At 36.5% G+C, this 27975-nt stretch overlaps 1 protein-coding gene across 2 annotated transcripts; it reads right to left on the reverse strand.

Moving 5' to 3' along the window:
- Positions 1 to 561: 561 nt before the first annotated feature.
- On the reverse strand, positions 562 to 27926 carry LOC110843097 (fibrillin-2). Of its 2 annotated transcripts, XM_022089020.2 has the most exons (115): positions 26939 to 27922; positions 24844 to 24926; positions 24564 to 24665; positions 23599 to 23781; positions 23381 to 23476; positions 23139 to 23264; positions 22966 to 23040; positions 22804 to 22877; positions 22631 to 22700; positions 22455 to 22556; positions 22109 to 22267; positions 21823 to 21870; positions 21623 to 21697; positions 21438 to 21481; positions 21291 to 21339; positions 21081 to 21122; positions 20891 to 20934; positions 20721 to 20772; positions 20548 to 20616; positions 20254 to 20310; positions 20131 to 20151; positions 20004 to 20053; positions 19861 to 19935; positions 19635 to 19737; positions 19484 to 19546; positions 19332 to 19413; positions 18929 to 19056; positions 18824 to 18838; positions 18678 to 18746; positions 18570 to 18613; positions 18436 to 18507; positions 18276 to 18333; positions 18120 to 18179; positions 17984 to 18046; positions 17729 to 17904; positions 17594 to 17621; positions 17432 to 17507; positions 17203 to 17345; positions 17002 to 17106; positions 16874 to 16927; positions 16675 to 16743; positions 16575 to 16580; positions 16458 to 16493; positions 16258 to 16341; positions 16104 to 16160; positions 15956 to 16029; positions 15805 to 15878; positions 15579 to 15628; positions 14777 to 14871; positions 14554 to 14581; positions 13610 to 13732; positions 13483 to 13541; positions 13374 to 13398; positions 12982 to 13091; positions 12842 to 12908; positions 12613 to 12680; positions 12494 to 12545; positions 12339 to 12412; positions 12234 to 12250; positions 12084 to 12115; positions 11930 to 11984; positions 11798 to 11856; positions 11696 to 11709; positions 11559 to 11608; positions 11444 to 11469; positions 11323 to 11367; positions 11106 to 11255; positions 10875 to 10966; positions 10793 to 10814; positions 10611 to 10727; positions 10488 to 10525; positions 10001 to 10042; positions 9344 to 9377; positions 9154 to 9271; positions 8827 to 8873; positions 8694 to 8765; positions 8465 to 8587; positions 7995 to 8045; positions 7837 to 7920; positions 7387 to 7505; positions 7229 to 7276; positions 7087 to 7150; positions 6969 to 7030; positions 6808 to 6889; positions 6651 to 6715; positions 6460 to 6568; positions 6314 to 6394; positions 6149 to 6232; positions 5943 to 6017; positions 5751 to 5798; positions 5617 to 5653; positions 5428 to 5486; positions 5324 to 5361; positions 5193 to 5238; positions 5064 to 5109; positions 4933 to 4988; positions 4703 to 4825; positions 4486 to 4628; positions 4356 to 4404; positions 4165 to 4266; positions 3951 to 4055; positions 3828 to 3864; positions 3687 to 3757; positions 3532 to 3588; positions 3404 to 3430; positions 3230 to 3271; positions 3000 to 3124; positions 2788 to 2908; positions 2628 to 2707; positions 2493 to 2544; positions 2276 to 2415; positions 1934 to 2044; positions 1612 to 1836; positions 1341 to 1529; positions 562 to 1271 (listed from the first exon to the last, which is right to left on the reverse strand). In XM_022089020.2, the coding sequence occupies exons 1-115, from the start codon at positions 27397 to 27399 to the stop codon at positions 1059 to 1061; spliced, it is 9066 nt and encodes a 3021-aa protein (XP_021944712.1). In that variant the 5' UTR covers positions 27400 to 27922; the 3' UTR covers positions 562 to 1058. The 2 variants fall into 2 exon arrangements, with proteins under 2 accessions (XP_021944712.1, XP_035710508.1); XM_035854615.1 differs by lacking the exons at positions 562 to 1271; positions 1341 to 1529; positions 1612 to 1836; positions 1934 to 2044 and having other exon boundaries at positions 2624 to 2707; positions 26939 to 27926.
- Positions 27927 to 27975: the final 49 nt, after the last annotated feature.

Here is a 27975-nt window from a genome sequence, read left to right on the forward strand (position 1 = left end):
AGAAAAATCTGTCTTTCATCTTTATTAGGCAGGGAGAACAAATACAGGTTTTCGGGTAAGAGCTGCGGTCATTATTAGTCATTCTGAGCCAATACATATGTGAAAAAACTGTAATTGTAAGATGATTCTCTTCGATGATGTACATACGCAACGACAGAACTCATAGGAACTCGTAATAATGTTGTTTCCTGCGGATCGTATCCGATTTAATACGGTATATTACCTGGAAGCCCACAACATTTTCGGACCTCTGCCTTTTATGTATGTCCATCGAGCATTGTTTAGCTGTCATTTGTTTTAGAAAGGCGTGCGGTCTTTTGTTGTTGGTGAAAGTGTGGGAATAGCATTCAGACCTCGTAATATATCGCGTGGGTGAAAACTCCTCAAACCGAAGCCTTTTGTCAATAGTGGCAACTTTCGGAAGAAAAATCTGTGTATTTATTGTCAACTTTGGAATACACAACTTGCGTGCAGTACATATATGCCACATGGGATTTATTTCATAGATTTCAGGATTTATCAAAATTTAGATTCAATTAATAATGCAACTGACAATTTTGCATTTTGTAATAATAACAAACATTTTTGCACTTTTATTTGTCTTAAAGTCAAAGGTAAAATATGCATTCAAATATATACATACAACATATATACATACATTGAATTTGTATTCTCTGAAAAAAACATAGGCATGATAGCTACCAAATAAAATAGTTATTTGTTGTATATTAAAATATTAATAAAACACTAAATATGTAAAGTACCCACTCAGCAGTATTAAAGCTCGCTGACTACTTGTTAGTTTTATTTTAGTATTGAGATTAATTTCATTTCATTGTTTCTATTCATAAATATATGCACTTACATATGACGTACTAATTATTATTGTATTTTGTAAATATGATAATGATATAAGAAAAATGGCAGTTTAACAGATTTGTAACTATGAATTTGGGAACTCGTTTCAAGATGGACATTAGAAAAATGGCAGCGAAAGTTTGCATGTAGCAGATTACATTATTAACAAGGAAATACTCGGCTAAACATAAAGAAACCCACTAATTTGTTATAATTAATCTGAGTCTAAGCGTAAACGGATCCTTTCGGCTGAAATGGTAATATTGAGGATCTCTACTATATCCTACTATAGTTAAGTCATAGGTTCGTGGTACACTGATTTTTTTCTTAAAGTGAAGTCCCACTGGCGATTCACGAGTCACCTCAAACAAGTTGTGTTCATTTCCTTTTATTATGACGTATCTCATGGCACTCTGTAAAGTGAATGAGATCAAGGCATAAGTTGCGAGTATTTTTAAATAATTATTTTTTATGTGGCTGACCATGTGTTTCAACGATGGTTGGAGTTTTAAAATCCTATATCGAGCTCTCGTACGTTCAATTGGCACCATGAGGATCAGTTGGTCGTTAATCTCATTTTTGTGATGTTGCGTTAAAACCAAATTTGTTACATTGGTCTCCAGGTTTTCTGCTGATCGACGACCACGCCCAGATCTACTGGAGGCTCCAACCTTTTACAGATATATAGATTGTTTTTATTACAAAATGTGCGTTCAATGTACATCTTAATGCTATTGTGCAAGAAAATATCACCTTGCAAGAAAAGCAGCCCTCTGTTGATATGAATCGATCGCTGTTTTCCGAGCTGCTGAGAGGATCTTCAATGTCATAACCACCATAGGCTGGGGGAGTAATTGTGTTCAAACAATGTCCTTGTCCAATGCGATGATAGCCATGTGGGCATCCACAAACGAAACCATCCTGACCGTGAGGGCTGCATCCGAATTGGCACGGACTCCCGACACAACTTCCACTCATCTTGACATGATAACGTATAAAATTTGGTCATGTTAACGTTTTCATTTCCCCTTCATCATAAAAACTAACAAGGAAATTAAGTAACGCAATTTTAAACCTGGACACAGATCAACATCCCATTGTCAAACTGGAATCCCGGAGGGCATGAACAGACGAATGAGCCTTGTGTATTCTGACAACCAGCACCACCACAGGCACCTTCTTCACACTGACACAAATGAATTTGTTTGATTAGGTTGCATAATTATATGCTTGTGCTGCATTGTCAAGAAACAGCTTCTCCTATCCATTGGGTATTATTTAAGTTGTGTATTATGAAATGGCCACGGAGATATCTGGGGGCATTTTAGAATAGGGGAAGAGATGATGGGGGCATCGAATAACCGTGGGGACATTGTCCCTCTGTCCCCATGCCTCTGCGACCACTAGTATCATGTACCTCATTTGTATCGACACATTGGTTGTGATAATAATGTTGCGAATAGCCATCAGCACATGAGCATCGATAGGAGCCAAAAATATTGACACATCCATGTTGACATCTTGCATCGTCCGCCTTTCCATCATCGGTACATTCATCTGCAAAATCATCAATCCTAGGTCAAGCCTTAAAATATTCACCCTGCTGAACACGAAATGATCATCACACAACCAACCTTTATCGAGGCACGTTTGGCCCGACGAGTCTGTGGTAAATCCGCGTGGGCACTACATCAAATCAAACCAATTTCCAAAATTGCTTCCACTCATCACACTCATCTTCTTTAAAATGTCAGAAAAAAGTCACCTACTATGCATTTGAAGCTACCCATGGTATTGATGCAGGTTCCAGGTGGAGGACATACTCCAACTTGGTCACATTCATTGACATCTGTGCACCCATTCACATGTAAAGCAACAGAAAATATTCGTCTCATTTTCCCCACATCAAGCATTATCGTAAGTCCGTACCCAAACACTGGTCACCCACTTGAGAAAATCCTTTGCTACACAAACACTGGTACGAGCCTTGAGTGTTGACACATTCGTCCTTTCGTTGGCATCCGTGACGTCCAGTCGCACATTCATCTATCTGCAACACAAATAACACAATAATGCATGATTCCAGAATATAGTGCACACAAAAGTGTTATGCATAACTGAATAATGTGCATTGTTATTACGTCCTTGCAAGTAACCCCATCGCTGCTTAGCGTGAAACCAGTGTTGCAGAGACAGAAAAATGATCCCACCGTATTTTCACAATTATGTTGACAAACCTTTGGAGTCAAGTCACACTCATTGACATCTGTAAAAATAAAATAAGAGAACCCGTGTATAGTATTTGGTGCATTACTTTTCTATAATTCACGGCTTATTTCAACATGGTAAAATCATAATGTAGATGACTTACCCAAGCAGTGAACTCCAGAAGGATCTACTTTGAATCCTTTGCCTATAAAGAAGAAGTTAATAATTAATTAGAAAATTATCGTTGATTATTAACCATTATCATAAATATCTTAAAAATTGAACTCATCCATATTTTGTAAAATTGCATAAATAAATAGTAAAATGGTTAACATACCACAAATACAACGAAACGAGCCCAGTGCTAACGAAAATATATAAAATTTATTTAAACTTATTTACAACATCTCAAATCGAAGAATAATGAAGCTGTAATAACACAAGATCTGAAAATAGTTTTCTTACTATTGACACATGTCCCATGCTTACAAAGGTCAGATATGATTTCACATTCATTGAGATCTAATGAGAGAGAGAAAAAGATAGCTGATAGCTCAGTTTACCCCGTTCAACAGTATATATTTATCATTATGTAGTCATTCCGAGCAATAATTTACAACCTGAACCATCCACTGAATACCCAGACTCTAGACAAAGTTCTTTATACAATGGAGTCCCTTGTTGAGGACACCTTGTTAAAAATCAAGTTATATTTTTAAATGCTTCCCAGTGCAGCAGATTTAAGAGTAAAAGAATGTTACCGGTCGCATCTGTCACCCAGCCCCCAAGCCACGCCAACTGTAATTCATTCATTTTATTACAATTGATTTTTATACGAATTTGGGTAGCTGATTTGTTTCAATGAATAAATATAAAATACATACGTGTGCAACAACAGTCAGCCTTCGTTGTGTGTGCCAGAGAAGAAGATTCTCGGCTGACGCACCTTCCGCCCACTAATTGTCTGTAACAGGATCCCTGCCTCCTGTCTATAATGAGGAACAAAATCAAGTACTAGTAAAATTCGAAAATGATCTTACATTATGTTTACATAATGATGTTCGATTCGATATAAAACATTTGTCAAAGTAAAGGTACCAATGCATTTCGAATAATCTTGGGACGGCTCGAACCCCTCAAAACATTCACAACGGAACGACCCAGGTAAGTTTATACATCGTCCATTTTGACACAAACCTCCTAAACAGAGGAAAGTTGAAAATTTGATTGCAATGACTTTATAATACATATGATGGAACATGCTAAGAATTATCGACATATATTCAAACCTGGAGCAGCACATTCATTAATATCTCTACAGTCGTCGCCAGAACCTATCTTTGATTTGAAATCCGTTCATTGGACATTTGTATCATCATCAGAATAGTTATTTTCATTATAAAATCCTAATTAGCGTACCTGCTCATAGCCCTCTGAGCACAAACAGGCGAATGAACCAATAAGGTTTTTGCACATAAATTTGCAGTTGTGAACAGGAGTGCTACATTCATCAAGATCTGTACAATGTTTTCCATCCGGTGCCAAAACAAATCCAAAAGGGCCTAGAGATAGTTTATTCATTGCATGAATTTGAGTAGAAAAAAGTTAGCGAGCCCTAAATTAGTACGTTACGTACATGTACAACGATATCCACCAACAGTGTTATGACATCTGAATGCGCACTGGTGACTCCTTTCTCTGCATTCGTCAATATCTTCGCACACTTGGTTAGGGCCTGGCGCAAATCCATCATTGCAGTCTACACATAAACATAAGCGTGCTCATATTATTTTTGCAGTTCAGCTCGCCTCTACTACGTTTCTATTTTTTTTAAAGAATATTCAGCAGCTTTTTAATGGAACCCACCACATTCAAATCCACCTTCCACATTAAAGCAGGTCCCATTTCCACAGACATTGGTACTGCAACCATTTTACCAATTGCATGACAAATCACATATTGCATGTTCCTTAAAATTATTTGCACTCGAGCCTTACCAATTTGTTCTATCTGCCCCACTACACAACGCACACTCATTCTCATCTTGGAAAAAAATATGTTAGGAGAATAAATTGATCATGATAATTGAATGACGTTATAAATTCATAATTTGCAAGCACTCTTACCCACACATTTGTCACCACTAGAATCGAGCTTGTATCCCTGAGGACACTATAAGACGATTTGATTGGTAAATATTTAGTGTCACATAAATACGTTCCTCAGAAAACATAAAATATTATTTGAGAAGCCTTACCTCACAACGGAAACTACCGTCACTGTTAACACATTCACCTGAAATAAGAACATTGAGATGAAACAGGGGCCCTTTTAAAATGCTATTTAAATGTACGTGTCTACCTCCTTGGCACACGTCGGGCATCACGGAACACTCGTCCAAATCTTGTCCAGATTCCCCTCTACAGAAATAACATAAGGAAAAATAATCAACTTTTAATTTTAGGAAATGTCATAATACTAACTAACACGCTCCTATGAACATTTTCTAAAAATACAATACTTGTTAATTTTATTAGTCTACGTGCATACCTTCCAATCCCGTCAGGACATAATTTTTTGAACTCCCCTGCAACACATTAATCAGTAAATTTTTTTCAGTAAATCAGTAAATATTTTTTACAAACATCAGTACTTTGATATTCAATCATATTGCCAAATCTTACTTGTTCCAATGGCTGGGCAGGATTCGCAAGACGATCCCCATGCCTTACCTGGTTTTAAATAAATATAACTAGATTTGCTAAATATTAATTAATGCAACCACGTGTGACTGAGGAGTGAGACTAGCATAATGTGACACAATTTGTGTCATTATTTTCGAAATTGGCTTATAACTGGACAGCATGAATCCTTACCTCCAGTACAGCAGCATGTCATTCTTGAAACATATCCGCGTCTCGATTTACTACATACTCCACGACCAAAAGAACCTATACCAATACCAATTTTAAATAATATAATACAAGTTAATGATGTTAGATATGACTAAATTGAAGCATGGCAATTTTGTTTATAATTCGAGTAATGTTTTGAATCAGAATGTTTGATACGAGATATATACCTCCCAAAAAGCTGTCATAACAAAGATCCTGCCTTATATCAACACACTTCTTCCCGTCAGAGCTGAGGACATAATTTTCAGGACCTGAGATTGTCGAGTAGCGTTGTAACAATTTTCTAATTAAAATCATTCATGACACATGGTAGCAATGTACGTTTTGCTTACATTGACAGACGAACCCTCCATCCGTGTTAATACAAACTCCGTCGGAACATAAATTTGAGTTTATTTGGCATTCATTGAGATCTGACAAAACATGCGCTAATTAGCAATTGATCATTCTCATTTTATAATTGATATATACGCAACACCTCTACAGTAATTTCCATCCGATGACAACTCAAAACCCGGAGGACATGTACACATATGTGAACCCATGACGTTTTGGCAGCGGGCTGGCTTGGGGCAAGTATTTGGAATCTAACAAATAAGAGGCACCAGGTAATTATACAGATCGAAGCTTATTACTGAAGTCCAGGTGGATGTATGTACTTTCACCCACCTCATCACATTCGTTTACGTCACGACAATTTTGACCGTCCGAGGTAAGCGTGTATCCTTCAGCACCTGTTTTGTGAAATAGTTAAAGGAATATTAAGACACCAATCCGAAGTGAGTCAGTAGATACTAAAGGAATCAGTGCGTCTGTACACCCATACATTGACATGTGAAGGAGCCAGGTAAGTTTATGCAACGTCCATGTCGACAAGCATGAGAAAGCATCATTTGGCATTCGTCCATCTAAAAGTTAATAAAAAACAGTCCGACAAATGCCCAAGGATTTAGCAGGACTTATTTTTAAGCACGTTAGAAAAATTACATCTTCACAATCATTATTTGAACTCAGCTTGAAGCCTGGTTTGCAAAGACACTTGTGGGAACCTGTGGATATAGCCAAACGGTAAGATAATATTAAATCTTTATTTATTGATACTTACCCAAAATATTTACACAAGTTCCATTATTTGAGCACATGTTGGGATTTCTCTGACACTCGTCAATCTTTTAACAAACGAATGATTATGGATACAAAGAGTGATCATGAGTTATGAAACTAGGTATCTACAATAGGGTACATACGTCAATACAAGAATCTCGCGTTGGGGTGAGCATAAAACCCGGACGACACTAGAATAGAACAAAAATCTGCAGGTTGCTGAACAAAGAGTTTCTAACCTAACCTAAACTTCTAGGGGCTGATCCTAGTTTGAAACAAATATTGGCATTATGACGCTTACCTGACACTGGAAACTGCCTTGAAAATTTTTACATTCTCCATTACTGCAAATACCGATCCGCTCATTGCACTCATTGATATCCTGGCATCCTCGTTGACTGTGGTCAAGTCTGTACCCCTCTGAACCAAAAGTCAAAACTGGTAAATACGTAATTTGAGACTAATTGTAAGCTTTGCTAATTAAGCACATCATTGACGTATGGAGCTTCTCCTGGCAAACTTTAATAAGTATAATTAATATTAAAATTGCTGGATAAAGGAGCTAATTTACACATAATAACCCGAAACGATGAATAATTACAAAATCGCATCTCAAATTTCCAAATTTTCATCTCAAATTTTCAAGCTCTACCAGTTTAAAAATTACTGGTCACTTTATTTTTACCTTTTTTTGGGTTTGCTTGACCAGACATATATAATTGCATTTAGGCGAATTAATTTAGTGGGTTACCTGACGGACAGCGACATTCAAATGATCCAGGGATATTAACACATACGGCATTTCCTTGGCATGGGTTTCCACCACGAAAGCAATCTACAATTGCATGCAATTAACTCTCAGATCCGCCATATTTTATATTTCAATATGATAATGAATGTCAGGCCAACCTATTCCTCTACACGGTACATTTGACACCCCGGAATTGCATTCATCGATATCTGTGGGGTGAAAGGTTTATACGACTTGAAATCTTAAATACGGATTACATATTACTAATTTCAGAAACATATCTACGTATTTAAATAAAGTATATACATATGGACACAAAACATGCATATAATCTACATAAGATCATAATTGAAAAATCAATGCACATTTGAAGCACCTTTAATATGCAAAGGTACACCCAGTAATTAGCTTTCATGTTTAAATCAAAGTAAAAATTATGCTTCCACCATGAACGAATTCATGGATTCCTGCATCAATATCACATTACACAGAAAAATGTGTCGCAAAAGAGTATGTTTCAGAAAATGCTTGTGAATACATTCTAGCTGGTCACAGTATAAATAGTTTAACGAAAAAAAGTACAGCCAGAGATGTACTTAGCTTTATGCTGGGGCTGAAAGAAACGTACCTACGCACGTATGGGCAACTTCATCATAAACGAAACCCAGCCTACAATCGCACCGAAAAGACGTAGGAGTATTGACACAAACGCCTTTGCCGCACATATTGGGCACTAATGAACATTCGTCAACTGTCAGAGAAACAAAAGACATTATTATTAACACCGCCAACACACCTTTCGTTGAGTGGTGAGTGATCTTGGGATACTGTCATGTCATACATAACTGGGTACTTACTTTCCTCTGGTTGACCTGTCATAGGATTAACAATCTGTCCTGGTCGCAGCCCACACAATGACGTGTATTCAGCTACTCAGAGTAATTTCATTAGCAACAGAGACGTTTAAAAATATTTTTTAACCAGGCACACCTGAAGCAGGAGCAGGACATGGCAAGCACGCATCTCCCCATGCAGCCCTATTGGGTTCATTAAAAATGTTTATCATCAAGCATTTGTTTTTGCATAAGAAGTACGCAGTATGTAATAGTCAGCAGTCTGTTCTAGAGTCATCACCACTTCCAGTTACGTATTTCATCTAACTTAATTACCTCAAAACCTACAAAACTTGAAACTTTTTGATTATGTTGTAAAGTTTAAGAATTCAGCTCTGTCAATGCAGTTCTGTCAGCTAATATTTTTAAAGAATTTGAGCTGTCTCACTTCCGAAATGAATTTCCTAATGAAATATTAACTTACCCCATCGAACAACAGCACAACATTTTTGTTTGTCGAGATGACATGGGATGACCGCATTGGAGAGTTGTTGTATTGAAGTCCATATAGCATGGCTCCTTTCTCATGTCAACACATTCTCCTATCACCAATATAAACATCGCAGTGAACTTTCACAAGAAATAAGTAATCCGTTAAAACTTCAAATGCTTACGTTCGCTGGGAAGTAACATGTAACCCTCTGGGCACTTTTGCATGAAAAGAAAATAATCATAATTGTAATATATACGCAAGTAATACACTCACGTATGGAAACTAGATTGGTCATGTATAGAAAAAAACTACTTCCAAACTTTCTGAGGCGACTATATTTCGAGATTCATATCCCCTTTGACCATAATAGATATGCGTCAAAAGTGCATTTACCACTCATTTCTGCATGTTAACCTGATTTTTATCTGATTTTATAAATTCTTGCACCTTATAGTAATTTTGGATAACTGTGATATGATACCCAATATCAATATCAGTTTTTCAAGATATTTTAAAATTTCTAAAAATTAGATTAGTGACAAGTATCAAAGAAAAATATCACAACTATCTAATTGTAAGTAGGAATGGTGATAATTTCAAAAATTAGATCAAAGCTGAATTTTTTGCCTAGACTAAAAGTGAGGAGTTCAATTGTTTTCACCTCTTGCATCGGGTGTGGGGGTGCAAAGCAGGTTCATGGAGTTTAATCACTGGGGGCTTTTTACTATTCTCTTAATAGATATGCCAAAGAGTCACTAAAGTCTATTAGAAGTATCCTTCTTGTGTTGCCTATTAGCATTTTGGGATTTGCATATTAATGTACCAAGTTTTTACTTACTATGCAGTGATATCCTCCGATTTCGTTGATACAGTGACCAACCTGGAAGTAAAAGTTGAGTAAAAAGTACGATCGAATTTGAAGCCAGTTTTGACTTCAGACTGCCTTATTTGCTACGGACTCGGCCACTCTCATGGTAGTTTTAACATTTGCTCGAAATTAACATGACCTCACTTGGATTAAGAGAGAACGGTGGTCAAAGCTCAAACACAGAAGAAAATAGTGGACACCCACAACAAATTGATAGTAAATTTGGTTTCCTGAGATAGAAATTGAATTATTTATATAGATTTCAGTTGATGTACTATGATTACTGCCTTCGGTAAATAGAGATTGACCTGGTTTGTAATTGATTCATGTGTAAGTAGGGTTCATTTGAAGAAATTTACAATTGATTAATGCACTGAATTTCTATCTGCATATGTGCATTACATATGCCTTGCCTAACGATTATTTTAGCTCATTATGTAATTTATAACGTACATACCCCACAAGCATCAGGTTGCTCGATACATTCATTCCTGTCTATATAAATATTTATTAGTGTAATATGTAAATTTAAATAAAATCGAACTACTAGCTGGAAATAAAAGTTTTAAATTAGGCTAACCTATGCACATGGCTTTTGACACATCCAATCTATAACCAGCATCGCAATCACACATAAAGCTGCCAAATGTGTTTGTGCACTTCCCATGAGTACAAATCAGCGATAGTTCAGAACATTCTGAAATTTTTAAGAATTATAAATATGTATATTGGATGCGTCATATTTGTGCATGCAAAAGTTACCTTCAACATCTTCAAGAACGGTCTGCAAAATGTACAAACATTAATCGTTTCGACTCTAAATATTTAACACATTAACACTTACTGTTTGTCCATTCGGCCTGAACCCGTTGCCACCGGGGCAAAGAGTATTGTACTCGTCAGATCCTGCTGTAGGGCAAGCTTCACATAAAGGACCTGTTGTAAGTTATTGTAATTTTTGTAATGTAAGTGTAACATAGACACAGATTTCTAAATTTTAATTGTTTTTAAAATAAACTGAATAATTTGAATTTTCTTAATGAAAATAGCTCTGTTTTAGCAGAAATAGTTATACCCCAAAGTGAACCAACTGAGCAACAACAGGTTGCACGGGTCATGAGATCTCCAATTGGACGAGCACATTCTCTTCGCCCAAACTGACCAGGTCGTCTTCCTCTTGGAAAGTCATCCCCCGTGTCCAGGTAGCATTGGCTTTTTCGTCTGTCTATCATCAAACATTTAAGCATAGAATTAAATGGCATCCATTTCGCACACATAATGTCTGCACTAACCAACGCAAGCATTTCCAGCTTCAGTTAATTCATAGTACGGAGGACCTGTGCAAAAATTTTGTTAAAGACATAATTCTTTCGCGGTAAAACAGGAAATAAATACATAAGTTATAAAAATTACATGAACATGTGAATCCTCCAGGAGTGCTAGACATAAGAAATTATTACAGACAATTACAAAACCACTGATGTATTAATAGTATACGAAGTCACAAATTGTTTAATTAAATCATTACTTTATGCAAGTTCCGTAAAGACAAGAATGAGGATTTTCACACTCGTTTATCTGAAAATACGTATGAAACACTTGTATGCAATAAAGCAACCCTTTCATAGTGATAGAATCTATATGTACAACTGTACGTATACTTACATCAGTGCAATTTCCTACCCAAAATTTCGAAATGTGGTTCAAATAAAGCAGCATTAATCATTTAAAAAATTGAAAATGCAAATTATCAATTATTGTTCTTACCTCCAGAAGGATCGAGTTGATATCCTTTATTGCACACGCAGCGGAACATTCCATGAATACTAAATAACGATTGACCTTTAGTAGCTTTGTTCCAATACATTTAATAAAGAAGCTATGTATGAATGGTCCTACTTTTCACAACGCCCAAAAACACAAAGTTGGTGAAACATATCGCACTCATTGATGTCTAAAGTATTTGAAGAACAAAAAACGAATAGATTATTGACTTATTGTCACCATAAAAATTTTAAAAGGTGAAAGAAGTAGTAAATAAATATGCAATAACCTGTGCAGGAATGATCGTCATCATCAGGGTTCCTATTATTAATAGCCAGACCATTATAAATATTTGCAATGAATGCAAAATTATCTGTCATTTTACACATTACAATGGGACGATTAATTGAAAAAATTAACTTTTTGTAATTAGACTTACATAAAACCCATGTCACACTGAATTGGAAAAATAAAAACAATTAACAAAATCATTACTCAATCAAGTTTATATGTAGTTTTAATAAATACATGAACTTTGAACTACCTCACAACGGAAAGATCCTGGATGGTTCAAGCATTGGCCGTTATCGCACAAATTGGGATTGTTTGAACACTCATCTGCATCGAATTAATTCATTTATATATTTCAATTTCGATATTTTGTAAAAAAAACATGAACATGTCCAGTTGATCATGTACCAATGTCCAGACAGTTGATTCCATCTCCTTCAAATCCAGGGTCACAAGCACACTGAAATTGTATAAAATCCTTATATAATCACATTAAATATATGTAATCGTTACTTATTATTACTAACGCGGAAAGAACCGTCAGTATTGATACATTGAGCATCCTGATGACAACCTCCATTGTTGACTTGACACTCTAAAGGAATTCAGTACAATTCAAATGAAATATATTTATATATAAATGATTAATCAGCTTAATTACATAATATATCATTTGCTTTCATCTAAACTAAAGTCCATTCATCGTACTTATTATGCCAGACAAATCTAGTAAATGTATGTGCAAACAAGATTTACCATTAATGTCGCGACACACAGTTCCATCCCCACTGAAACCATCCAGACACCGACAATCATGCGACCCCTTAACATGTAAATGTCATTTAATCAATGTTCAATCCATCCATACACACGTGGCGAAAGTGATTAAAATTTACTTCGGTGTTAATGCATTCTGCATTGTGAGAACAAATATAGTTTCCCATCAGGCACTCATCTTCATCAATGCAAGATGGGCCCAGTTCTGGGCGGACGGAGAATCCATCATCTAAAATTATTTATTATTTATTTATACTTATTTTATACTTCGTAATGTGAATGTATCCTTGAGGTGCAATGTCCTACATAGTAGAGTGCCTTATTGTATGAATAAATTAAATTAAATTAAAATTATGATTTATGAATATTTATGAATTTGTGGACCTTAAAATCACATTTTAAGTTAGTATCTGAACTCATAAGAAACTATTGATAACTTTTGCTCACGAATATTTCGTGTCAAATTGACAGTAAAAAATATGCATAATTTCATTTTGAAGTGGAGACTTACCACACAAACATACAAATGATCCAACCTGTAAGAGGGATTAATGTACAGTTTATGATTTTTTATGAACTAAATATGTAAAGCGCTAAACTTCTTGGTAACTTATTATTACTGAATTATCGCAACGCCCAGGTCCACAAACTCCAGGGTCAGCTCTGCACTCGTCTACATCTGCATATGCATGTACGTGCATGTTATTGGATGGTTCTTTATGAGGCGTGGGCGCACTAAATAATTACCTAAGCAAGTTGACCCATCGGGCGAGGGCATTAGTCCAGCAGTGCACTCGCAAGAATAGCTTCCGGGGATATTCTTACATTTGCCACCATTGCAAATTCGGTTGTCGTTACATTCATCAGCATCTAGAGTAATAAAAAAGAAAACGAACACGTGAAGGTTCAGGTTGTCATCTTCAGAAATCGCCACACAACGCCTAAACATTACTCCATAACGGATATTGGCAATCAAAAATCAAAAAATGTGCAAGCAACAGAGAATGAGTTTTTAGCCGGAGTCAAGGCTTATGGAACCATCATGTCCGTCTGTCTATCTCGTCGTAACTGCCGTTAAACTCTTCTTATCGACTTGAAATTTGGCATACGCTACATGTAGTATTGGACAGATGAGGAGTAAAGAGGGTCATAAAGATCGTGTGAGATCGTTGGTGCAGAATTTTCCAAATGGTCGCAGAAGCTGACATTGGGGAATTGGTCATACAGATATGCGTACTAAACCGGAAATATACCGTCATAAGGTTGAAATTAGTTTTTTTGGGGGGGGGCAGTAGGTGACCCCCCACTGATTTTCGAAAATGGTCTTTTGCATGAAACTATAGGATTCGACCAGATTAAGAAATATAAAGTAAATTTTAGGATTTCATGCCAGGGGGATAGACCTGGGTGATCACCACCTTTTTGAAATTAGTTGACAAAAGCTGAAATTCAGTATCAAGGGCATGGGTACTAAAGGCAGACTAAAGAATTTAATGTCAAATACTTTTGCGAGATGCACCCAGCAGGACTGGTTTTTGAAATTGGTCGAAAAAACGGAAATTTTGCATGCTGGATTATGGGAACATTTTCAAGGTTTATGAATAGTATAGTTTGATAACTTTGACTCGAGCTATATAACAAGACTGCACACAGTAGGTTTTACATGCTTATGAACCAAATTCGTCTCTTACCTACACAGGTTCTTCCATCCATGAGTAGCTACATTGAAAGAAAGAATGCATAAGTCTAGAACAATAAAGACGATGTTTTGCATTCGACATGATTCAATGCATGTAATTTTGATCATCAAAATTTGATGGAACCAACCAACATTACATAATAAAGTCAAAGTAAATAATTCCTATGTATAGTACGATATGCGATGTTAAGGTGACACAGGTATACTTTACTTACCATATATCCAGGCAAACAAGCGCATGAATGACCACCAGGAGTATTTAGACAAATAGAATCACATTGACCGTTATTAACCTCACATTCGTTAATATCTGCGAGTTAATTTAAAATAAAACATTACATAACGTTAGACGAAAACATGGAACTCTGGCTAACAAGGGACACTCATGACCTGTCGTTTGAGTCCAGGGTACCCATTATGTTTTTTAGAATCTACTAGGACCCCAGATGAAGGATTCATTCATATTTCCGTGTAAAACTCATATTTGGCGCCATGGCGTGGCGCCAAACTTCAAAATTTGCATTTTCGACCAGTTTCAAACCCCCATAACTTTTGCAGTTTATGTCGGATTTTCAAAATTTTATACTTAAAATGATCACAAAAGTTGAAATTTTTGAGAAAAAAATAAAAATAAAAAATTTCTAATTTTTGAAATATTTTTAGCATTTTTTCGACGAACCCCCGTTTATAAGAAAATTACGAAATTTTGCGAAAAGTTAAAAGTGATAATTTTGGAAAAAATTTCACTGGATACGAAAGTTGAACTCCTTGTCATGATTTTTGCCAAAAATTTTGAAAATCCGTACAGGTTTTCAAAAGTTATAGCGGTTTCAAAAATAAAAACATGCAAATTTGGCGAATTTGGCGCCACGCCATGGCGCCAAATATGAGTTTTACACGGAAATATGAATGAATCCTTCATCTGGGGTCCTAGTAGATTCTGAAAAACATAGTGGGTACCCTGGACTCAAACGACAGGTCGTGAGTGTCCCTTGTAAGTATGACTAATTAACCTACCTTCACAATGAGCACGATTATTCCCGATTTGACGGTAGCCATCATTGCAGCTTAAAGAATTATAAAAAACAAATATTGCATATTCTTAAATAATAGTCTTTTTGACTAATTTCATTAATCTGGTTTATACTCCTTAAACTAATAAAACCATTGTCATTTCATTACAAAGTTGACAATGTCAACTCTCATAAACTATCATTTAGTTACAAGGATTCCCCCTGCTTACCCGCATTGATACGTGCCCAACTGATTTTCGCATACCCCATTAGAACATATTCCACTTGTTCTAGAACACTCGTCCTATAAGTGCAAATCGAGACAAGACTAATTTCAAGCATAGTTTCAATTTAAAAATAATGATGTGGACGTGTACGAACAATGTCTTTGCATTCTCTCTGATCCGGAGTCAATTCAAGTCCTGGAGGACAGATGCAACTAAAGCTACCAGGAACTGAATCAACGTCAAAAACAAAATTAGGATAAAAACAAGTTACACAATGGCTCATTAATTTGTTATTTCAGTACCATTCAGACATCTGCCGCCTTTACACAATCCGGGAGTTAATTGGCACTCGTTCTTGTCTGTAAACAATTATAATTTTTATATAAGAATTATTTAAGAATTATTATTAATTATTCTACTAGATACATACAACCATCAAAAAATAATAAACTATACCCATGCACGTTTGCATCATCATTGAAGATTCAAAACCGTCCTCACAATCACAAGCGAAACTTCCAGGCAAATTTCTACATGTCCCTGCAAAAGAATCAAACAAGTTTCACATTTTCCTGATTTATTTATTGATCATAGTCTCAGAGCGACTTTGATTCCACGGATTTGCATAATTATTTTGATTAAATGTACAAGCATACCATTCCCACAAACACCTGGCATGATTGAGCATTCGTCTTGAAAATTATTAGAAATAAAATTTTCTTATTATAAACATAATTATGATTACGATATGAAATATGTAAACTCATTGTTACCGAGATCTGAAACCAAAAACACATTTTTAAATTTTATATTACGCCCTCTGTATATAAAAAACTTGTTATTTTTGTGCGTGAATATATTTCAGGTTCATACCAATGCACTTTATTCCATCTTCATCTAAAGAAAACCCTTGGTGACATCGGCAAGTAAACGATCCAACGACTACAGCATAATACAACAAATCATCAGTCAATTGTACACAATTAAGCGAAAAATTGAGAAACGGACCATTTCGACAGTGTGGGGTGCATCATTATTTCGACATTCACTTACCATTTCGACATTCACTTACCATTTCGACAGCGTCCATTTTCACATAAATTTGGAATTAAGGCACATTCGTTAACTGGAAATTAAGTCAAATCGAGCTTTAATTAAGAATGTATTTCTAGGAGCAATTTGGATACTCGAGACACGAACCATCTTTTTGACCAATAGACCCTGGTCCTCGGGGACAGAGTTGTTGCATTGCTTCACTGCCAGGTCGTGGACATGGCAAACAGTCGCGTCCCCACCCTTTGCCAACTGGAATTCATTCATTTTATTCTAATTTATTTTCACATGTGGGTGACGGATTGATTGTACTTAATAAGAATAAACATGTAAAATAGACGAAAATACCTGTGCAGCAGCAATCGGCTCTCAAAAAGTACCCTTCCAAAGGTCGCTGGCAAACACCGTGCTTGATATGCATGTAACAATGTTCTTCGCGTCTGTCAATGCACTTTGTTCCTCCCTCCTCCAATTGTAAGCCAGGAGGACAACTGTACACATATATAATTGTAATTTATTAGTAATGCAGTACCACAAACACATGCATCTTTTCATATTGTATGCAAGTGGAATTAACCTGCACGTAAATGAACCTTCCGTGTTAACACAGGTCCCCCCACCCAAACAAATCCCTGGATTCATGGCACACTCGTCTAGAATTGAAGGGGTAGATTTACTTGAAATTCATCTATTCATATTTCTTTGTACATATTTTTCATTGTCATAAATTTGCATGTACCAATATCGGTGCACGCTTTTCCATCAACCTGTAATATTAGCACAATTATGATTGTCCCTGTTTATGTACTTATACTACTTGATTTAGACGTTTGGAGAAAGAATGCTTCAACTTTTCGGAATTTATTGCACATACCTTCGCAAACCCTGGTTGGCACTCACAAAGCGTCGGATCGCAGACGGAACAAGGTGATCCCCATGCTTTCCCAACGCCGATGGAGCAGCAACATTCTTCTCTCAGCATGGGCAGTCTCAGATTCCCTTCGCATTTTCCACCAACGACCTTCGTCCAACAATTGCCCCTTCTGTTATCTACACAGGAAATAATTCTCTGACTATATAATTATTACATATTGATATTAGTGTCCTTTCGTAGGTCTTATGTTACTACCAATGCAAAATCTTCCGGTCGGATCCAATATAAACCCATCAAAACAGTCACAGTCAAAAGAGCCTAATCAACAAAACCTTTACGTATCTCTAGAATTCATTATATGAATACCAGCACATAGATAATAGTCGCATACCTTGCGTATTTTTGCATCTGCCGTTTGTGCAAACCTCTTGGCTCGAATCAATACATTCGTCTGAAAAATAGCATAATAGACCAAACTATGAACTTCAAGTCTTGAAGTTCAAGATAATTACGCTTAAAAATCTCAATAAATATTGAGCTAACTTACCAATATCCTGACACACTTGAGTGCGAGGATCATACTGAGTACCCACCGGGCAAATGCACTAAAAGGTAGTAAGTTGTATTAATTTACACTTTATAATCAAGAGATCAATTGTATGCAATATCTACATATCTATTTCAGACATATCTATGGACATATGTACCTGAAAGCTGCCGATTTTATTTTTACACAGACCACCACCGCAAATCAAGTCGTCCATTTCACATTCATTGACCTAAAACATTAAATTCACTAAATATGTATCTTAAAGTCATGCCGTACTGTGAAGTAAAATACATCTAAACACAGTTTTCCAGTGGAATCGACTTGATATCCGCGATCTGCAATATGAATCTAGATTGCAAATATTGCAAATGCGTAATAATTAGCATGTAATATTCGTACCACAAATGCATCGGTAGGTTCCCACCAAGTTTTCACATGCACCGTTGGTACAAATGTTTGGATTTTGGGCTGTATGTGAGATATATGAAATGTACGTCCCCATTAATTTGCATATTTCAGGATCATAATTACGAAAATCAACTGACCACATTCATTAATGTCTGCGAAAATTATCAAAAATAATATAAATAGAATGTTGTAAATTGTGTGCTTTTTAAGTTCGGGATCAAATGTTCTAATGGTTTGCTAACCATCTCCGGTGTGAGTCATGCCTGTTCCATGAGGACAAAGCATGTCATAGTCAGCAGTTCCTTGCAAAGGACAGGAACGACAAGGGGTCCCCCACCCCATGACGGACCCAACTCCAAAACAACAACACCTGTTTTTGAAAATGTTCAAGTATTATAGTTTGAAAATGAACATAGTTCAGTTAAACAATTTCATGGTTCCGCTACTGTTTTATCATGAAAAGTATGACTTATATTTCATATCGTCTTGAAGCTTCTGTAGGGTCCATCTCCCGTTCAACAACACAACATAACATATTTAAGGTGTGGCCCCTATGGAAGCTTCAACGAGATATGTAAATAATACTATTGCAATTTGAGAAATATTAAAATTAAATGAAGAACCAAAAACAGGATAAAATCTCACGTTGATTTTGGAACGGGAAGCAGTGATGGTTCCAAACACAAACCATCTCTGTATGATTTGAAACAAAGATCTTTCTGTGTGTCTAAAAACAATAATAAGCAGTATTACTACATATGGCAATGGTCATCCTAAGGATTGTAAAATGTTAAAACCTAAACAAGTGCGACCATCAGGGCCCAAGACTAGTCCAGCAAAGCATTCGCATTTAAAACTTCCTATAAATGATTTTATTTATATGCACAATTAAACAGAATCGATGATAATCAGATATGTGTCTAAATAACTGCACGAAACGGAACTTACCGATTTCGTTAAAACATTGACCACCTTGACAAACGTGCTGGTCACATTCATTTAAATCAACACAATGTTTCCCTGTAGGTCCTAATTTATAGCCTGGGTTGCACTAAGAAATTAAGTCATTTAAAGGTTAGTTTGCAATGGAAATAACAAACACGAATGGACAGATCCGCATACAACATATAATGGAAAACGTAATATTATTCAACAAGGTGTAACTTAATCTTACAACACATTTGAAACTTCCATCCAGATTAACACAACGGCCATGGCTGCACATTCCTGTTTCCGCACACTCATTTTTCTATTTAAACAAAACAATGATAAATTCATACTCTTGTTCATTCTACGCAACAACGACACTTGTCATACATCGACACAAAAGGCCTGGTCAAACGTAGGTGTAAATCCTTCCGAACAGACTGAAAAAATGCATAATGAAACATGTGCGTCTGTAGTTTGCATAGTGCAAGATCATAATTATGAAAAATCAACTGACCGCATTTGTAGGATCCAGGGGCTGCATGCATGCAAGAAAGGAAGATGAATGATTAAGACGACACCATGTTTGCAAACCCATAGTAAATCATTATAAATCATTATGACATTTGCAACGACTCACTGTTTTCACATCTTCCAGAGAGACAAATGCGGGGGTTCTCGAGACATTCGTTTTGATCTTTTACAGAAAAAAAATCATTAATGGTTGCATGTACCAGGATTCCATGTTTGGTAAGGTGAAGTATGATGGCGATTAATCAGTTTTCAGAATGCACGTGATAAATAAATAAATATATACAAATGATTGATATTCTATTGTCCAATGCTGCAGACTTGTTTATGAAGATGCAAACGGAGAGCGGAGAAAGTTATCAGAGTTTGCATCTAAAAATGTACATGCAAATGTTTTTCATACCAATGCAGGAGTGTCCGGTGGGAGACAAGATGTAGCCCTCGTTGCATGTGCATTTGAAAGATGCGTCCACTGTTTCAAAGCAACAAATCATTCACAGAAAGTTGTAGCGCAATGTAACCAATGGTACAAGTGGCTGGAAAACTGCGTGATGTTTTGCATTGTGATGTACTCACTGTTGATGCAAATTCCATTTGCACACATTCCAGACTCGCTGCACTCATCATGCTGAAATAACACGCAAAGAATCAGGAAGATGAGAGATATATTCCAGAAGCGAATAAATGAGAACCAAGTATAAAATTGATTGTGTATTATTTCAAAGAAAGGGCAATGTGCTGCTTACATCAATGCAGAATTTTCCGTCAGACGAGACATCGAATCCTTGTGCTGAGGACCGTAATTAAAATTAAGATTAGACTTATATACTAGAATATTCTATGAGAACTAGGTATTTACATACGCATGGAATGAAAACAAACAATGAAATTAACCTATTCGTAATTTAAGTATAATGATAAAATGAAGTTACTCACGGCATATGCAAGTGTAAGATCCAATGTTATTAACACAGCGACCTGCCATGGTTTATAGTAAAAAATAACATGTCAATTTTATATACCTACTTTTCCATATAATTTGAAAGAATGGCGTACATGGAGATGTAGGTACATAGTAGCAAATGCATGTGTCATTACACTTTTACAAGTTTGACTAAGGTTTACTTCCAAAGCAAACGAACTTACCTCCTTGACATAAAGCTGTTTGGTGACGATTAACAATGCACTCGTCAATCTGCATATCCAGGACATTGTTATACTTAATAATATACTTGAATATCTTGATATCTGAAATTTATCGCTATCTGAACTAAAAATAAACCGTTCACTTACATCTTCACATGGAGCCATTGGAGATCGCTGAATATGTCCTGGATCTGTGAATACATATTTAAAATGTTTGGTAATTACATAATCTATTCATCTCAGGGCATGGATTATCTCGATTCACAGCGACAGCATTTTTTAAGAGTTTGTAAAGAAGGAATTTCTTGAAAGGTGTGCCATGGGTTTCTTACCGCATTCACAGCGGTATCCATCAGGAATGTCGATACATTTTCCTTTACCACAAATATCTGGACGAAGGCCGCATTCTGTACAAAACGATGAGCAGGACATAAAAAAGTTCTTTAAGATGTCTGTACATGTGCGTAGACTCTATACGCACATGTGTACACGTATATGCTGATTAGTTAAAGTGCAAAAATAAATCACGCACCATCAATTTGCATTAAAAGTCCTGGTTCCACACAAAGCTTATGTGAATCTAAGATTAACCAAATAAACAAATATTAGTTCAACATCGTCCTTTCTCCAAAAAACCATTGACTTTCTAGTCTGCAAGACATACATAAATGTACCCATGTGCATACATATTTAATAGGTAAAAGACATCATATCATATTGTAGATACACGAGTATATTATTATGAATGTCTTGGGTCCCATAAAGTCTTTTAATTTGTAAAGGACGCAAAAATTGTCCGGCAACAAAATTGTGCTTACCACTGTCCGTTGTGGGGCACATTTCGCAGTTGTTCTCATCGCCCCATCCTTTGCCCATGTTCATCCCACAGCAGCAGTCTCGCTTGGTCAGCTTCACGGAGAGCTTGCCTCGACATATTCCTCGCAACACGGACGTAAAACAATTTCCTTGGCGTGCATCTTAACGTATGCCAGAAATAGTGCAAAATGTTAATACATACATGATACACACGTGCGGAGGTATGCGTAACAAGCAGATCAGAGAATCATATATATACTTAAATCGAACGATTCCATGATTTGCTTGTTCTCCTGAAATCATTATTGATTTTTTGGACTATTTTTATATTGTTAATGACTTTCGAACCTATGCAAAATTTTCTGTCCTGACTTGGAATAAATCCTCTGTCACATATGCAATAGTAACCTTGCTCCGTGTTAATGCAACGCCCATCGGTACACACATTATCTATATTTCAACGGATTTAAATTTGCAAAAATTTCGGATGAAAGGAAAAAGGACACCACAGTTTTATGTATTACCTTTGAGACATTCGTTTTCATCCTCACAGGGTCCCGAGCCACCTTCCCTTGGTGCTTGTCCAGGTGGACACTAAAAGTAAAGACTAACATTTAGCAAGACAAAATATTTGGGGCAATTAAAGAACTTTAAGAAATCGCAGAGCAAAGGGCTCAAAAAATAATTAATTAATTACCTCACATCTAAAACTTCCTGGAGTGTTTTTACATGTACCCCCTTCGCATATGTTAGGAATGGCTTCACATTCGTCTAAAGAAGGCGACGGAAACCACAAGCATAATAATTCGACATTCAATCTCATAAACTGGAGCATTTAAGTATGCATATTATTTTATACCGATATCAATGCATTGTGAGGAGTGAATGTTTTTTAGGTGTCCAGGCTCGCAGTCCAAGTGATCTGGACACGGTTCTGTATTTCATCCAATTTCATCAACCATTATAAAATTGCATGTCTTTACTAGGTGTGGGATACTGACGACTAAAGACGTAAATATATTGTGTACCAACCGCAAGGGTGACCCCATGCGACGCCAACCGTTGCACAACAAAGTTGCCTAGTGCAAACCACTCCTTGCAGCTGGCTTCCGCAGACATTTCCAGTGACTTTTGTAAAGCATGGACCTGTTCTGTAATCTGTGCATGGATTCCAAAATGTTCACCATATTAGAAGACTTTTATGTAGTGAAAAGTGAAAGCAGTGCCCGAATGAACGTGAGTTATGACATCTTTGTATTGTGTATGCAAATTACCAGCTTCGCATTTCCGACCAGTATATCCGTAGACACATGCACATCGATCTGGGCCAATGCACCGCCCACCATTGAGACAAGATTCACGACAAACGGCTATTTGAAAATGTAGCAAGAACACATAATAATAAAATCACTAATTGTACATATGTACGTATTTCCATCATAACACAAAAGCTAAAACCTTTCTTTGCTTCAAAATAAAATCAACCAAGTACCTTCTCCACAGAATTCTCCCGAATACCCATTTCTGCAAATGCATTTGTTATTAATGCATGTTGCTCCGTTGAGACATGAAATTTGACATCCATTAGAACCGGATCCACTGGATTCTGGGATGGAAATTCCAGAATTTCCATCGCCTTTTCCAATTCCACCGCCACCAAGTCGTCCTCCTCCATCTGAGTATTGCATAAGTAGTTAAGTTTGAATTCTAAATGCTCTGGCATTATGTACCTATACAGTATCATCGTCAACATTGTTGGAACGTTTTTGTTGTTGTGACGTTCATGAATATTCTAATATTTACAATTTATGGTGTTTCCTGGCATAAGATTAATAAAACAATGTGCACGCGTATGTGCAATAATCTCTTCTGGTCATGTCCCATTCATCATATTTAACCCATTGTTGACAGTGACACCGAGTGTGAAACAATTTCCTTCCTGGTGCTGCTGGAAGTGCAGCGGAAGGAAATGTTTCTTAATATCATCACGCACCTTATTCTTCTTCTCCGTTGTACTTACTTGCTGTTATGACATGATTAACCTCCCTCGAGAGTATATATATTATTTAAAACCATGCAAATTGGTGTAATTTTGAGTTTTATTACATATAAAACTGTCCAACTTGAAATAAATCTTCCATGCCCTGTTTCGATATGCTCCATGTGTGGGGTATTTTTTTCTAGCCTTTAGCTACAGATACATACTAATGCCTGAATACATACAACCGGTTTGATTTTGCTAAACAAGTAGTTAAATGCGTATACATATTTTTGTACATATGCGCATGCAAACGATACGCACAATTATTTCCCTTAATGCATATATAATTGTAAATTTACAATATGCAGAAGATTTCACTTGGAAATTAATAACCGAATAAAAATTGAACTGCATGTGCGAAACGGGATGAAAGAGTCAAGAATAAGGAGCATTTGTTCTCATGTGAAGTAATTTACCTCGAGATCCTTGTTGGCATTGGTTCGAGATCGTACCTCCGTCGCAAAGACAAAGATTGGGCTTCACACACCGACCCGCTCCGCATGCTCTGGTACAAATTGCTGTCGTAAATTACAAGATTAAGCCATTTATAAGTATTATTCTGTACTGTGTCACTTGGAAGGTGACTTGTGCAAGCAGGAACACACTATTATGTGTTTAGATGTATTTAGTATATTACTCAAATTCACATTACTACTGGATAAATGTATGTAAGCATTGTGTTTGTCTCAAACTTACGAATAACACAAAGGCCGGATGCTGATTTTTGCGACCAGCCTGGGCAGCAATAGGTTCTGATTCGTGATCTGCATACGTTCGGTCTATAAATCACGAAGCAAAATAAAATCAGCAATAAATTAAGTTGCATCAATTACAGAAATCTGCTCATATTTGAATCGAGATGCATTGCGGAAGAGCATGCGGGTCTTTAGTTATTCGTTGCTGCATTATTAATCTAAAATGGAATCAGCAGCAGACAGGAATCTTGGGCAAGCCGATAAACAAGGTGTACATACGTAGTTCCTCATTGAGCATAAGTTAAGTGCATCCATTGATTATGGAACTGGATCAGTTATTTAACAAGAAATCACGGAACTGCTTCGGTTCACGTTTGATTAAACGCAACGCAACGCAATGCTATTTAGTATATCAATTTATCTATGCATAAAAAAGCATTGGGCCAACTCGAGCATTGACCTCCCTCACAAGTTAGTAGTATGGATCGAGTGCTATTTATTGATATTGATATCACACTTTTTGGCCATTAAAATAAGACGGATCAACTACCTTTTTACTCTTGACGAATCACTTACTGAATTGCAATGCCCACAAATAAATATGCATGCAGACCGACTCGATCAAATCAAAACATAGCACGCGGAATGCGATTTATAGGGTGAGTGATTTAATGGAATTGATAATTCAATTGATCTTAAGTACGTCTTCCTTATTATTACACTATCACTCCTGCAATGCCAATTTTCAGAGCTTTTGTCATGCACGTAAACATCAGTAATAACGCAAGCATGCATTGTTAGTTATTGTCTGTCCAGATTTAATTGATAATAGAATGAAGGCACACCTGATCTTCCAAGTCGATGTATTCGCATAGAATAATACCCACAAAATTGTAATAAAAGTATATTAATATATTTTGGTGAAAAATAAAACTGTACATAAGGTTTTTTAAATAGTCCTCCTAGACCGTTTCACCAAATTTTAGTCTAATGAGAGGATAAGAGGTCATCCTATATAGTTGTTAATGAACAAAATATTCATCTATACATCGGTATGCAAGTGGCATGTATTAATTGATTTCTTCCACTTTGCATGCTTTCGTCGTCATCAATATCTTCATTCGCATCACTCAATGTCGAGTTGACGCTGAATTTATTGAGTTACGTGTCACACAACTCATTCAAATTATTTGATTCCAATTTGTAAAACTGACTGAACAAAGTTAAACCGAACGTGGTTGGAGATAGGAAAAAAGCGTTAATAATAAAAATAACCACACCACCAAGTTTTGCTCTGGATGTATGTAGCGTTGCGCAGACTTTTTCATTTAATAATTAAGTTGACCATGGACAGTTTTTGCTCTGGAGGATTGTTATATTACGATAAAAATGTAATGGAAGGGTAAGTCATTGGCAGGTCAAAGGTGAGCTATAAAATATTCACTACTAAGTGATGGCGTCTGATATTTGTCTGCTTGAAGTTCAGGAGCAGAAATTTATTGAGGCCGGCGACTTGGCATATGTACCTATATATACATTTCTGCAATACGGCATTCTAGATAATTACATGCTAATACAAATTATCCCAGTTATTTGGCCAATTATTTATTATCTAAACTGCAACGTTTATACAGAACTAATTTGCAATTTCATCTTCTAAGAAGAGTAAATTTTACCCGTTTATGAGTTTAGTTTCGTTTCCTTTAAATTTATAATTTTCTACTCTTTGTCTTATAATAACGTAGTTTTGCGATATTATGACAATTTAAACTCGACCTATAAAAGCATATAATAAAGCTTCCTAAAAATGTAATCAAAGTAATGCACCCTTGAAAACTGATTTACTTGTGTTAAACAACGTTTCCACATTCCAAGATCACACATGTCGCACTACACGTTCTACAGTATCAGCTTTTTTTCATAAAACAGAGTTGCATTTATTTTGAAACAACCATCTAGAAATGGGTGCAGCAGGGTGGATGAAATTCGGTTTGATTCAGGTGCATTATCAAAAGATAGATATAAAATACCAAAAGTGCTTAAGTGCTTTCGCCCATTTGGGATAAATGTAATTAGCTTTGTCATGGAAAGATTACCCTCCAACAGGTGCGGTTTGCAAGGCATTCCCGTGATGGTGACGATGCCGATGTCCACCAGCAGCAGCACCTCCTCCTCCTCCGGCTTCAGAGTTGGCGGACGATCCTCTGCTCGACGACGACGACAAGGAGGACGCCGATGAGTGCTGCTCAGGTCTGCTGGTCTCCGAGTTCGTGTCTCCCCCAAATCCTCCAAAGAACGTATTAATACCATTGTTAGAATTAAAACTACCCGAGCCGCTCCCACCCTCGCTGCTTATACTCCCTCGCGCGGAGGGAAAACTTTTAGAGAAAACGAACAATAGCACCGCCACACTAATCGTTAAATTCTTTAATACGGAAACCAAACGCCCAGCACGTGACGATGACTTCCGCCTTTCCATCCTTGAGTTAATGGAAGATTCACAGATTTTTGGACTGGATTCCTTCCAAGTCCCCAACCTGAAGTTATTGTATCTCATTTTGTCTCAACTTATTTCTACATCACACCTTTGTAGTCTGCACTATTGTACTGCTTGGCTCATGCGATGAGATGAGACGAGACGAGACGACGATGAGATATTTGAGACTATGAGACAACAGAGTTTGATTTTTGGTAGGCTCTTATGTTACATGACTGGACATAATCAAAAGTTATGCACGGCACGGGTGAACGTGAAACTGCACTAGAATTATACATACTAATTGCATACGACCTGAATTTTTTCTGTCGACTACTTCCAAACGCGTATCAGATACAATAAGTTGCAACAATTAGTTTGTGTATGGTCTTTTGTCACATTTTTGTTTTCTTAAACCAACCTCAGCGACTACTTAAAGCAAACCCACAAGACTTATACGTCCGGTTCCAGTTGATATTCTTTCTTATTAGGAATAAACGAACTCTCTTCTTCTTCCTAAATGTCGTAGACTACTCACAACTAACAATCTTCAACCAGTAAATGTCTGGCAAGTTGACTTCTGAGATGCGATATCACTACTGAGTTGAACCTTGCATGGAAATGGAATTCAGATTCAGTCGAACGATTTTTAAGCCA

Source organism: Folsomia candida, unplaced genomic scaffold (assembly GCF_002217175.1).
Source record: "Folsomia candida strain VU population unplaced genomic scaffold, ASM221717v1 Fcan01_Sc001, whole genome shotgun sequence".
Lineage (NCBI taxonomy): Eukaryota > Metazoa > Arthropoda > Collembola > Entomobryomorpha > Isotomidae > Folsomia > Folsomia candida.